The 14,766-nt window shown below is 36.7% G+C and overlaps 1 protein-coding gene across 2 annotated transcripts in view; it reads right to left on the reverse strand.

Annotated features, from left to right (window-relative positions):
* Nucleotides 1–14,766, reverse strand: part of GPATCH2 (G-patch domain containing 2) — a 143,608-nt gene that overhangs the window by 37,450 nt on the left and 91,392 nt on the right. Inside the window, exons 6-8 of one of the 2 annotated variants that reach the window (XM_081039127.1) lie at nt 13,789–13,856; nt 7,944–7,983; nt 1,559–1,629 (exon numbers count right to left, since the gene is read on the reverse strand). In XM_081039127.1, the coding sequence (XP_080895253.1) occupies nt 1,559–1,629; nt 7,944–7,983; nt 13,789–13,856 (179 nt within the window). Of the gene's footprint in view, nt 1–1,558; nt 1,630–7,943; nt 7,984–11,625; nt 11,819–13,788; nt 13,857–14,766 lie in introns of those variants that run through there. The other variant, XM_081039128.1, reaches the window with a different exon arrangement.

Raw genomic sequence — 14,766 nt, forward strand, 5'->3', positions numbered from 1 at the left:
TACTAGGTGGGGATCTCTTTTTATTTATTCTGCTTGCTTTATGTTATGCTTCATGTCTATGCATCTATGGATTTATAACTTTCACCCGTTTTGGGCATTCTTGGCCAACATCTCTTCAAATAAGTTTTTCTTCCCTCCCCCACCCCCCCAGCCCTTCTATACACTCTATCAAGGACTCTGATGAAATGTATCTCAGACCTTTCTTGTGTCTCTGAACTGCTCTTTCATTTCCCCAACTCCTTGTATTTTTATGCTATATTCTGGCCTATTTCTTCAGTTGTGTGATTCTACTTCACTAACCGTCTCTTTAAAAATCATATTTCTAATGTCTAACAATTATGATTTTTATTCAACTCTGCCTGATTAATTCTAATGGTGATTTGTTGCCTGTTCATTTTATTTCTATAAACATTTCATCCATAGTTATTTATAACCTGTACAAAACTTATACAGATTATAATTTGTATTTTATAATTTTAGGGTCTGACATTCTTAGGGGTAAATAGATTGGTTTTCTGTTGCCTGTCACTTATTATATGTTTGGCAGTTTTTGATTGTCTACATTAGGTATGCAAGATAGGATTTGAATTTACTTCTGCAGATATCCTGTGGGTTATTAGTCGGGGTTAGTTTGTACAACACGGTGCTTTAAAGCTGTATTTCCTACTTGGGAGCTATGACACAGTGGTCAGCGTGGGACCACTGTATCATAGCAGTGGGATGCTGTGGTATGCAATGGTAGCTGCTGAGCTCAGTTTTCTCGTCTTATTTAAAACTAAATTAAGTGTAAATCTCAGGGCAGTCGACCTGATCGATATTCTGATAGGCACTTTCATCCAAACAAAAATGAAGTCTTCAGAAACACCACATGTAAACTTGGAAACTATATCATCTAAAACAATAAACTGGGGCAAATTCTTTGTATTAAAGAAAAAAAAGAAAACATTGACTCAGCAATATTAAATGAGCAAGAACCTAGAAGCCCTTTTTAATAAAGCGTATTTTCTATATACTTATTTATATAAGAAGCATTATTTCCTATATATTCAATTATAATAAGCGTATTTTCTGTATACTAATTTACGTAGTATGAGAAGCATATTTTCTATATACTCATTTACAATAAGCGTATTTTCTGTTTACTCATTTACATAGTATAAGGAGTATATTTTCTATATACTCATTTATATAAGAACAGATCACATGTTGTTCTTTCATGAGGTCTAAGTACCCCTTACATTTGGGGAAAAGGATTGAAATTAAAAATATATATATATTCTAAATCCTTATCTAAAATTAGTTATGAGAGATCAAAATTTTCTTTTAAAAATTCATTCTTTATTTTCACCAGCTTTTAAAAATACCACATAAAAATGGTATCTTTCTACTCACTACTAGTAATCCTGAAGTATATTCTTATAAGCAACACATACAATGTTTTGAGCTGGCTCTTCAGAACAAAAGGCAACCCAGCTACAAGTCAGCGCATTCACACTGGTACAGACAAAATGGCACATGATTTAAGGGTCATGATTAAAAGTGATTTTGAATTGCTTACCTGCTGGCTGTTTTCACAGAACAGGTTTTCTTGTGTCCTCTCTCAGCTCGGTTATCTCTCAGAAGCTGGTGCTAGCCAAAGTGTTAAGACAAAGTTGTGGAAACAAAAATATTTTCATTACATTATTTTGCAAGTAGAACTAAGTATTCTTCTCATTCAAAGGGACATGAGTCGTTCACTTGCATTACTTTAGTTTCCTACTGGCTTCTCTAAAACCCTACTCCTTCTCCTAGATATGCCATCGACCGTCCTACGAAGATGTTAGTAAGAGCTGGCAATGGGGTGCTTTCCTGACAGCCTCGCCGCCTGGAAAGCAGGTTATATCACACAGCCTAGAGCAGGCGGTCTCGACCATGGCTCTAACCCTGGTTCTCTGGAACATTCCTGGTGAAATAACATAACCAACCCCTCCCTTCTTACTAACGGCCTCCACCACTGCGGTCAGCTCTCAAGGTTTGGGGGCTTGGCCACCTACACGGACTAAAAATTCTGGTATCGTTTTGTCTGTATTTACCGGCCTAACATGGTGAAGACACCCACCTAACGCATTCTTTTTCAAATAAACTGTTAGCTTCAAAATAGATAATTAGAAAATATGTATATTTGGTTGCCTTCTGGAAATGCCTCACCATCCACTTCACTTTATTTCAAAGAAAAAAAACAACAAAAAAACAAGTCAATACTCTTTACTATGTGTTCATTCAAACTATAGGTTATTTATGCAGAAAATGATTATATACAACAGCAGGCTAAAAAAAGCATCTCAGAAGTTAACCCTAATAAAAACAGAAATCTTAGAACTAAGACTGCAGGATAGACCTGGGTACTAATCCCCACTGTGCCCCTAAACAACAAGTCACGTGGTTTTTATAAGAAGCCCACCATTGAAAAGCTGTGTAACCTTAGGCAAAAGACTTAACCTCTCTGAGTCCCAGTCTTCATCTGAAAAATGGAGATAATATCTACCTGTAAAGCTGCTGTGTTAAGTGAGATAAACCATGTAAGATGCTTGGCACTAGGACCCGAATGTAAGAAGTGCTGAAAAATGGTACAAATTATGCTTTAATATAATTTGAAAATGCTACAATCGGAAAATGCTACAATTATGATTACAGTTGACGAGCCTGTCTATTGGTGGGTATTGTCTGACCAGCATCCCTTGCTTTTAATGAAATAACTCCTTTAAACTGTTTAATGACATCACTTAGAGTCAATTATGAGCAATATTTGGCCATCTTTGAGAAGGAACAGACCTTCATTAGATCACCAGGAATGTGGCTAGATCATTCATTCTTTCAGAAATGTCTTAACCAAATAAGTATATATTAAATTTCTCTTAAATATCTACTTCTTTCCATCCCCACTATCGCCACCCTAGTACAGGCCACCATTTGCTCTCATCTGTAACAGACCCCCAGTGCCTCTCTGCCTCCAGCCTTGCTCCCAGCGAATCCGTTCTCCACATTACAGCCAGTACGTCTGAAATCAGGTCTGATTACATTACTCTCTTCGGATCAACCCCACAATCTTGTGCAAGGCTTTCAGGGTCCTTCATGATTTAATTACATTTCTAAACTCATAATGTATTATACTTCCTCCTACCCCCAACCCAACCTACTTTCTTCTAAATTCTCTATCTCAGCCATATTGAACTTCTCAGTTTGGGGCGTGTATCATGTTCTCACTCACCTTTGGCCCTTTACTTCCGTTATTCATTTGGCCTACACATCCAAACTCTAAGCACAGTGTCTGGGATTTCTTTTTATTGCTCAATAAATATTTGTTGAATGAATGAATAAATGAGATAAAGAAATAGGGAATGAGATCTAGTATCTGATACGTGGCTGAAGCCGTATCTCATTATTACTACGTATAGAAAATAGCAACCATTTATCTTAAGTCCATTAATCTGAAGGTGTTTCAATTTAGAAACACTTCGTACCATGACAACTAAATTGTTTCTGAAAATAAAAAAAAAATTAATTGCTTTGGTATTTCTAGGTCTAGTGCCTTTTAAAAAATATATATGTACAAACCAACATTTGTGACACAGATAGCTAGAGGTGACGTGATGAAATCTCTACCTCCACCTTAAATTAATGGCAGTAGTTAACTGACTTTTCTAATTTTAAGATAAAAGACAGATATTTGAGCACACTATTCCTGAGGTTTATGTTAAAACAGTTAAAGCAAAGAAGTCAATATCCCCAACACAATGTTTTGAAATAAGAAAATAATTCTGTAGTTTAGTTTTTTTAAAAAGTTAACTATGATAATCAAAATAAATATTAGGCTGTACCTACAGGGGTCTGGCTAGTTCTCAGACAGGCTACCACCTTGATGAACTTAAAAAGAGACAGCACCTTCTCTGAACTCTGATGTTTGAGCTCCTTTCATTAGATTCATGTGGGATTTCTTTTCTGCCTCAGATTTATAGTTTTGACGGGCTTTGTATATAAAAAGACAAATATTGGAATTATTTCATATAATGCACTTCTATTAAGAAGGCATCACAAAACCATTTCACTTTAGCAATAAAATTATAAATCTTGTAGTAATTTTGCAAATTCATAGTCAAGCTCAGATAAATATATATATGCTCAGATAGATGTCTGGGTCATGAATTTAACAAGTTTAATATGGAAACCTACATCTTTTAAGGTACAAAGACAAAAAACTTAATCCACTAGAATATAAAACATATTTGATTTTGGAAGTGTCCCAACATGCTTCTGCTATGTCCCAACAACTAAAACGTGAGGAAGGGGACCTGGTCATGAATTCACAATACAAAGAGACGAGAATCCTTCAGCTCTTCTCTAATCAGCAAGAGTATATATAGCTCAGGAGGTTTTGTGAAACATTTCATTCTTCTTATTGATAACATTTTCTGTTTCCTTGAACTGCTATCAGTGTCACAAATGAGGTCACTTTTCAGGATTCTGACTCCACAACGTCAACTCTGATTAAATACAGAACTTCTGAATATGGTGCGAAGTGCTTCTTACCTTCCAACTTTCAGATTGCTGGACTTAGGCCCAACGGAGGGACAACTCCCTTATTAGTGACCTGCAGATGTATATTAAAAATGACTCATGTAAGAATGATATTAAAACCCATAAACACAAAACCTAGTACGATGTGAGGCTTACCAAAGGGACACAATTTTACAAATGGCTGCATTAAACCAGGTAGAGAAGGGTTCCTTGTGCAGAATGGTTCTTACTCTTAAAGAAAGCAAGCTAAGAATTTCTGTGGCTACTCCGGATATATTTGCAAGACTATTGAGAGCGTCAAATTCCTAACACAAGAGGAAGAGCAAAGAGCAGAAGCCTTCTTCCACAGCGACCCTCTCTTACTCCCTGATATTCAGAAGGCATGCACGCTCAGGAGTGTTTATATCGGCAGCCACTTTTCGGGTTACTCCTCAAGCATCTACGAAATCATTTCAAGTCTCTGCACACTCGGCCTCCAGGTGTCCTCCACCTTAAAAAGGAAAACTAAGCAATACCTCAACTATGATCTATGACTTGTTAAGGTACTTGTAAACTTAGTCAACATGTCAGACCATTAGATGTTCAAGGAGGAAAAGACTCAGAATTTAAAAAGACAAAACAAAACGAAAAACCCACCCCAAACACCCACTGCTTCCTCCCTCCACTTATGTATTGACTTTGCTCTTTCTACCTTGTGGTCTCCATGATGGTCTCTCTGTGGTAGTCTCTAACATCTAACAGCAAACTGTAATTATTCTTTCCTCCCCTAAGGTCAGGGGAAAAGCTATGCTGTTTTTTACATATACCTCCTTTTGGAAAAATGGAGAGTACGCAGTAGATAATGGCTGATGGATAATAGGTATTTATTAATTGTGTAATAAAAGAATGAGTATGCATGATGTCAACAGAAATGACATTTAGCACAAAAGAACAGAAAGAAAGAGAAATTATAAAATCAGGGACAGTAGCAAGGGGTGGGATTCCAAAACAAGTGGGGATAACAATATTATTTCTTTAAATTTATGAGTTGGAAAAAATAAGAGGTGATGGTATATGCTAAGAGTCACCCATTCAGCAGTACATTGAAAGTTGTATACTTCATGGTCTAGCATTTCTTCACTTGCACCTAGGTTTGGCCAACAGTTTACTGTGCTATACTTACGTCCAAGCTGAACTAAGAAAACTTTATCCCTCAAAACGTCAGTAGCCTGTGTGTGTATTTTATACACACCTATATACAGTCTGTCCTCATTATTTGCAGATTTCATATTTGCAAATTTGTCTATTTGCTAAAATTTGTCATGAAAAAATCAACATTTCTGGCACTTCAGCATTTGCAGATATGTGCAGACTAGTAAAAATGTGCGTCCCTTGTAGCGTTATGTTCCCAGCTGAGGTCTGACAAGGTCACGTTCTGCCTTCTTGTTTCAGCTTTCATACTGCAAATGAGTGTCTTTCCTGCGGTCTCTGTAGTGCTACGATTTTTTTCTATTTTGGTATTTTTGTGTTCATGTTCGTGATTCCATTGCTTCAAGTGGTCCCCAAACATAGTGGGGAAGAAGTGCAAGAAAGCTGTGAAGGGCCTAACAGAGAAAATACGTGTGTTAGGTAAGCTTTTTACAGGAATACGTTACAGTGTTGCTGGTCGTGAGCTCAGTGATAGGTAATAAATAAGGTGTCTATAAACAGAAACAGACATCAAACAAGGTTATGAATTGATTAGTTAATGACAACGTTGTGACCAGAGGCTCTCAAGAAGCTGAGCTTTCTGGATTTGCTATTTTAGCGTTTGCATCAACTTTATATTAGCAGAACAGAGCTACCGCAAAGAGCAAGCATCAACTGTCTTTATTAATGAATCATCTATATAGTCAAGATAAAAATCTGAACTGGTGTATTGAAGTTTAAGCCAAAGGCTGATTCAAAAATTGATCGAAAAGATTTTAAACATTATAAGAAAAGGAACTGGTGAACTTCCTTATCTATATGTTATTAGCTGTTAGTTAATTTTTAACTGCAGAAATAAAAGTGGGCTGGAAGCAACCAGTTACACTGTAATCTAAAACACAAATTTATAACACTACTATAGTCTTTCTCAAATTCTAAAAGGTAGAAAAGGGGCTTTAAAAAAACTGTATTTGGGGCGACAAAGAATGTGCCGATGTAACTTACTACTAGAAGCAGTATCTTACTGAAAGCATCGTATACAGAGAGACTGGAACCATTTGGGAAACAGAAACTCTAATTTTTACATTCTGAATAATAAGATGAATACATCATCCATGTAGCCTAGTTAATTTCCAACTCTTTAGAAATAGTGGTACATGTTCTATTACTACGTGAGAAGTATCTTTAAAAGAGCATGGAAAAAGGCAAGTTTACCAAAAAAATCACTAAAACTGCATTTGTCACAAGACATTTTTTGTTAGTTAGGCTCATGTGTGTTAAGAACTCCAGCATAGTTTATAATGAAATACTCGGCAGCTTCCTTTTACAGGAGGAAGTATGGCCTAAGCAAGCAAGCTGCTGCCCAGCTTAGGAAATTAAACATCACCAATATGGCAGTGGTTCCAATTACGATTATGAAGCCCAACCTCCTCTTTACCTACCTACCTACCTGCCCCCCAGAAGGAACGATCCCTGTGGATTTGAGGTTTATCATTGCCATCATTTAAAGACATATTTTACATATCATATTTTTGACCCACCTAAAAAATGTAACTTTTATAATCAATAATGAGAAAAAAAAAAAAGCTTAGGAAGGAAGCAAAAGCCTAAAATATATGTGGTTTAAAACTGATAAAAAAATTTAAGCCCCAAATTGCCTTAGCATGCTGCCGGGAGAGAAGTAGTGCATTCAAGGGACAAAGAAAGTAAAATACTTTGTAGGTAAACTGTACATGTAAAGTTATCTAAAATCAATATCAAGTTCATGTTAACTAATCATTATACGGCCATGTATAGTAATACGAGATTTAAAAAAAAACACTCACCTAGAAATATAAACTTGTGAGAAACTATTTGCCACCTTTTAAACTTCAAAGATAAAAATACTCTCTTGCTGGCTGGTCTCACATTTAATACAAATTCATGTTTTAAACATATGTACTATGTGGTACTATAACTTTGGGAAAAACACAAAAATGAGTTCCAGAGTCTTTTCTTGGAGGTGACATACGCGACAGAGGAAAGTGGGAGGCAGGGGGAATGCCAGTGCTTACTGAGGAGCCACCCAACTGGTCAGTGACTCAGGCCTGAGTATAGTTAACTGTTTTCTAAGGAAACTGGGATTTGCATCCTTACCGTAAAGCTGACCTACTATGCTGAAGGGAGACAGTGAAATATTTGAAAGAGACTAAGGAATTGCCTTCGATTCGAACGTTTCTTACCTGGCCATGCTCTGTCCTAGCCCCAGGGCTGAACCAATGGCTGCAGGGGAAAGAGAAGAGGAGTTAGCCTGAGCCGAACTGCAAGCCCGGGCTCTCACTTCATCAGTCTGCATGTGCTCTAAGAAATGGATTCGCCACCAGCAACGGAGCCTGAAATATGCGTTCTTTTAATGGATATTTCATGTAATTCTAGACTTACACCAATTCTGACAGAAATGCAAGAGTGCTCATAACCCAGTAATTTTCAATTTAATAAGCAAACTCAGTTAGAATTAAATTTCCATTTAATTATGTTCACATAAACTGCTGGGACTGTATTACTTGTATGAATCAATTCTGGTTATAAAATCTACAAACGCTATCCGTTACCACAACTTAATTATAGCATCATTACAACAAATTATGACCTTCTGATTGTTGGAGTTTTAAAAAAAAACACACACACAAAAAAAAACCCAGAATATTATATCCTCTGACTGTCTCCCCGAGCCCGTGGTGTGAATTCTGGAGCATCAGTAGAAGGTACCTTGACTGCATTGGATTCTGGCTGAGAACACGTTCAACAATGGCGTCCATCCCTGCACGGGGGAGCCCTTCCCTTCTCCCCCCTGCCTCGCCCTGCCTGGCCCACCCCACAGTGCTTCCACTGGACTCTTACTACTGACCTCTCTGGTGACACCTTTCAACAGGAGTTATATGGTTAGCTACGTCCCCAGCCCTTGGCAGTGCTCTGCATGCAAGCTCACTGGGAAAACTCATTGTAAACATCCAGCACGAGAAGATGGAGAGAGACCTATGGCAAAGAGACTGCGAAAAGACCACGGTCCTAGGGAATGATTATTCATATTACTACAAATGCTATTTATTTATTTTTTTCAGGAACAGTAATCTTGGGCACCTCTGTGTCCCAAGCACTCTTTAGACACGTGGCATGTATTATTTCCTATCCTCACAAAAGGCTTCCAAGGTTATTCTCATGTCCCAGGTGCAGAAGCAGGATGAGATGGTAGGGTCTTTGCCCACCGTGTGCTTTCACCACACCAGATACAGGCAGGCAGGCAAGGGGCTTCTGTTGAAAGGACACATTTTCTGGTACCCTCTACGCAATCTGCATATTCTCTCGGCTGTGCAGTACTAAAGCCTGGGAATAAACAGCCTCGACAGACAACATTGATAGGCTTTGTCTATGCTCCTATTGGGACATTTCTCAACTTCATGGACAGCGATGCTCCCTGGCAGACTCCACCTCTGACGCAGGAATGGACACTTATTGGTAGTTGTAAGTGACATCTGGAGTAATTACTGACGAATCCAGAAACAAATTATTCACTGCAGTTTCCTCTGACAACATATGACTAACATATTTCCCCTTCGGCCTTTTACTTTAAAGAAGAATATTTTAAAAAATCAAATGCATACATGCAGTTTTTAAAAGCCCCTAATTAAAAAAAAAGGTTTAAAACTTTTTAATTCAAATTTTTATTTGTTTACATTTAGGTACTTTTTTTTGTGTTGTTTTTTTTTTTAAGATTTTATTGGGGAAGAGGAACAGGACTTTATTGGGAAACAGTGTGTACTGCCTTTTTTCCAAGTCAAGTGGTTGTCCTTTCAATCTTAGTTGTGGAGGGCGCAGCTCAGCTCCAGATCCAGTTGCCATTTTCTAGTTGCAGGGGGCACAGCCCACCATCCCCTGCTCGGAGTCGAACCGGCAACCTTGCTGTTGACAGGATGCGCTCCAACCAATTGAGCCATCTGGGAGCTCAGCAGGCAGCTCAGCTCAAGGTGCAGTGTTCAATATTAGCTGCAGGGGGCACTGCCCACCATCCCTTGCAGGACTCGAGGAATTGAACCTGCAACCTTGTGGTTGAGAGCCCACTGGCCCATGTGGGAATTGAACCAGCAGCCTTTGAAGTTAGGAGCATGGAGCTCTAACCGCCTGAGCCACCAGGCCAGCCCTAGGTACTTGTTTTTTGTATTATAAAGGAATTTTAGCATTTATTTCTTAACACATTACGGTACAAGAAATTTTATGTTACAAATAATTATGAAAAACAAGAACAGATAAAAGCACAAGAAATTGTATGTACCGGTAACAAATTGACGATATTTACGCATTCTAGAAGGCCAAGGACTCTTTGTCATTACAAGTTCATCGTAAATTCAGCAAAACTGATTGTTGTATTCCAGTGTATTATTTTGCATACAGATATCCTTATTGATTTCTAGAGTTAGACTTTCAACTCATAAGCATAAATAAAAGAATTAAAAATATTTATGTAGATACAAAATTAGTACTTCCCCTGTATAATGCACATCCTTATTTTTCCCTCACAAACTTGGGCAGAAAAAGTGCACATTATACATGGCAAAATATGGTCATTTCTTTTTTACAGTTGAATACTATAAAATATAATTTTTATAGAAACTACCCAAAGTTTATTGACCTACCTCCACTATGCTCATCTAGTGAGCTGAACATTTTCAGTGAGGTGAGTCTTTCCACACTGAGCAGCATGCTGGGTATTGTTCTACTAACACTAAAAACATCCTTTACCGTTCCCCACCTCAGCAGCCTTGTTTCTTCTGATTAGTCATTTCTAGGCTGCCCTACAAGAAAACTTTGTTAACCATGGGACCGCATAACCACATGGTTTCAAAACCGAAATTCCTAAATGCTATTGTGTTAGAGCCTGTAACATATCTTCCCCTCGTTGTTAAAATCTACTTTTAAGCTTGAAATTCTATGAAGTAAAATTATTTTAAGTATTCCTACATAAGACTGCTTTTGGTGTGATTTCCCAAAGTGAAACAAGTGTTGCATTAGAGGAATCATGATTAATTGAATGCAAGCAGTAGTTGTTGCTTACTATCCAATTAGTGGTTTCTAAATATTCGTAATTTAATGACTATTTATAGCCATTCTTACAGGTTTGTTATTATAACTCTGAGTTAAGCTGCAGTAAGGATTAAACAAAACCACAGTTAATCTGTGCTTCCCTATATACTCTTGTGAGAGCATCAGGAAAAGGGTGTGTCTTTCCATCACTAGCCAGCAGTGGAACAAGAGAACCTTGAACCAGAGCCTATGATTTATGTGTGCGGCCTTGTTCTGTTTATTGTAAGAAACTTAAAAAAGAACAACAGAAAATCTTTAACCATGGCAAATTCATGGTCCATCAAGGGGTATGAAACAAGTACATAATAACTATATTCTAGGGAGTAATGTGAAAAACACTATAATCAGGTAGACATAATGGCATAAAGGGACTATTCACTTTAGGGACTAAAGCATTTCTTTAAAAGTTGAAAATTTTACATATTTTTCCCCTTGAACTCCTTGAATTTCCAACTCACATAAGTTTATCCTAATGTAATGTATTTTTATGCTCAAAAGGCTTTTATTAGTAACCCTATTATATTCCTCTATAGCAAAAATGTGAATGTATATATCTATCTAGTATATATATATATACTAGATATATATATATATGTGTGTGTGTATACATATATATACACATATACATATGTATGTATATATATAATTTTCTTAAATTTCTATGATTATAAAACTAGAGTTAAAATTATTTGGAAAAGTTTAACAGTCAATGCTGATAACAGCTGTTACTTGGTAACAATCAGTTATTTAAGACCTGAAACAGTTAGCATTCATATTCAATTAATTACACCAGCATAAACATTATATATTTTGATAATACTAAACATACAAAATAAAATTTAATTATAATGGCACATTAGTAACGTTTCCCCCCAAATTAGTTCATGTGTCTGTTGAATATTACCTTTAGCATCAATTCTATTCATATTTTTTTATTTGTATTGATTTGAATGCTCAGAAACCTTGTTCACACAGATTCCTAAACGGACATAAAAGGAATTTGGTTAGAGCAGTCACTTGATTATTGAACCCCCTTGGAGCTATTCTGTCACGTGTACCTAGTACATTCTGAAAAATAGATGTTTTTTAATCTTGAATAACCAATAGGATTTTGATACGTATGTGTAGGAGGGAATGCATGAGCAAAGTCTCAGGCTAAAGCGGGCAGTGATGAAAAGGTCATATTCAGGGAATACAGGCCAACTGGATAACTGAACCATAGGTGTTTGGGGTAACAGCTGAGGTGAAAAGGTAAACTGGAACCAGATTGTGGAAGGTGTTTAATGACAGGCCAGGGAGATTTCTCCACTGGCAAGAGGCAATCCTGGAGGTTTTCAGTAGGGAAATGAAAGGATCAGAACTGAACTTGAGTAGCATGTACTGAAAAGAGAACAGACGGAAAGACCCAATAGAATGCTAATGTAAAAGATAACAGAGGTTTAATTAAAGTCATGGAGCAGGAAGAGGAAAAGATGGGGTCAGCATGAGCTACTGAAGAAACTGAATGGCTTCATTTTAGTCCCGAGTGTGGAGAGAATGGTAATCAGACACATTGGGATACCCAGGAAACTCTGAAGACAGTGACCTCTGAGTTCCACCCTCAGAAAATCTCATTTAATTGACTGAGAACCACTGGGGAGATTGGTGTGGCAGGGACATCAGGGGGATACAATTAGGGTCACGACTGCTAATTTGAGAAGCAATACTCAGTTGACATTATCCCATCTGTCCTATTCTAAATTCACACTTCCATGTCTTTATTCACTCAATAACTATTTATTGTGTACCAGGCACTGCTGGCATGAGATTACCATGGTAACAAAGCGATAGTGGCATTTGTCTGCCCTCAGAGCTTTTACAATCGTTACCAGATGTAATTTTTGGTTTAAAAACAGCTCTAAATCTACTTGCTGGAGTATTTGTTTTATATCAGAACAGAAAATTAAAAAAAATATATACAAGTCTTTTGGTTGTCATTTTGAGAAAACAAATGCTTTACTCTGCTTTTTATTTTCTTTCTTTTGTTTGAGGGACAATAAAGATGAGATCTTATAGTATAATTAAAAATGAAGGAAGTAAGGTATTAAAAGGGGAAATTATGATATAGCCTATTAAAAGGAATGTCTATATAAAATAGTATCTATCTCATATATTTATATTACATTAATAATCTATATAAAATAAGCTATCTCTGAACAATAATTTCTGTTTTACATGTGCTAAGGATAGACTCTAAAAAATAGGATCTAATGGATCCTAATATGATTGCTTGCCAGAAAAAAAAAAACATTCAGTAATTAATTTGTGTCTTTCCATATTTTATGGCCTTTCTCAAGTTCAACCAACTTCACAGGTGACATATGGTATTGAGCCAAAATATATAATGTATTTAAGCTCTTCTAACACAGATATACTTAGAATTAGCACCTAGAAATTTACCCTATAATTCACCAAAGTCAAAGCTCAATTACTTAACTTTTGGAATCACGTAGTAAATTAGTCTCTTCCTTTTGTTGCTAAATGGAAATACATCCTGGTCCCCTCACAGCTCAAGCTGGACAGAGCAGAGAGCGGAGAAGTAATGGGAAAGAGTGACTTACTCTTCATTTTAATACTTTTAGAAAGAGTTGGGGGAGAAAGGGCATAAGAATGGAGTCGGAGAAGATGCCACTTAATGTCATGACCATGTAAATGTTTTAAGATAACACATGAATTTCAATAATGTATGAATTTCATATTCTATCACAAATAAAAGAATCACTGTATTTAAAAATCTGTATTTAAGCTCACTGAAATGGTTCTTGCACAGCTGCCATTGGTATATGACACTTACTCGTTCTCAAGGTAGGTTACAAATTAAATCACCTTTACTGGCAATTGCTACCAATTTCCCAAAAGAGAGACGTAGACTAATCCCCACGGGGTCATACAAACTCAGTGCGTACTCACTCGTGGCGATGAGAATCTGGGGAAAAATGAACCATTCTCTTGTTGCCGACTGGGCCAGTAGTGCTCCCCTAAAAGGAGAATTAAAACAAAAAAAGCCACCGATGAGTTTCTAGAGACACAAGGAAGAGTAGAGATATTTCCATTTGAAGACATCCATTCTAAAACGGAGAACATGATATTAATTCTCAAAACCTAAACAAAATGGCACGGAACGAAAGTATAACATAATTCCTGGTAAGAATGCTGTATTTTTGGTCCACTGGAGGCCCGGTGCTGGAATTTTAAAAGTAGTTTTCTAATAGAAAAAAAAAAAAAAACAACCAAAAACATCTGTCTTAAGAACTAGACTACCAACTCTTCTTTTCAAATACTGTTCGACTGTGCATATGTTGAATTATAGGTGAAAAAAAAGAGGTTCACTTAATAAGATTAGTGCTGAGCAAATGCTATTTCCAAGACCCAATGTATTTGGAGTTAATTTCTATATATAAATAGCATGTGTTAGAATGCACACATTTAAATGCATTAAAAAACTTAAGGAACTAAACTAAAAATCTGATAAAGAATTAAAAGGTTCAAAATTTTTTCATAATGCAACCTACTCCCATTAAAAAAAAAAAAAATCACAATTTTCCTATCTTATAGAGAGTTCTCAAAAAGAACCTAAACTGCACCATGTAAAAATGAACCTACCATCACAATCAACAAGACAGAAACTTACCACAAAAGTTCTTGTCATGTCCCATCATAATAAAGATAAAGTCCCTCTATAATTATTGAAGTGCCACTTAGAGTATAGAATCAAAAAAGGCATAATGTGGCAGAGGAGAGCCCGGGGGCGGGGGGAGGGAAAGTAACATTTTTCAAAAATTAATTTCTTCTTGTAGCACTTGGGTAACAAGGATGCCAGCGTACATCCTGAAATTCCAACAAATGCAAAGATCGCAAATATGCACAGATGATGACATTCATAACCCA

The sequence above is a fragment of the Rhinolophus hipposideros genome (genome assembly GCF_964194185.1).
Source record: "Rhinolophus hipposideros genome assembly, chromosome: 26".
Classification (NCBI taxonomy): domain Eukaryota; kingdom Metazoa; phylum Chordata; class Mammalia; order Chiroptera; family Rhinolophidae; genus Rhinolophus; species Rhinolophus hipposideros.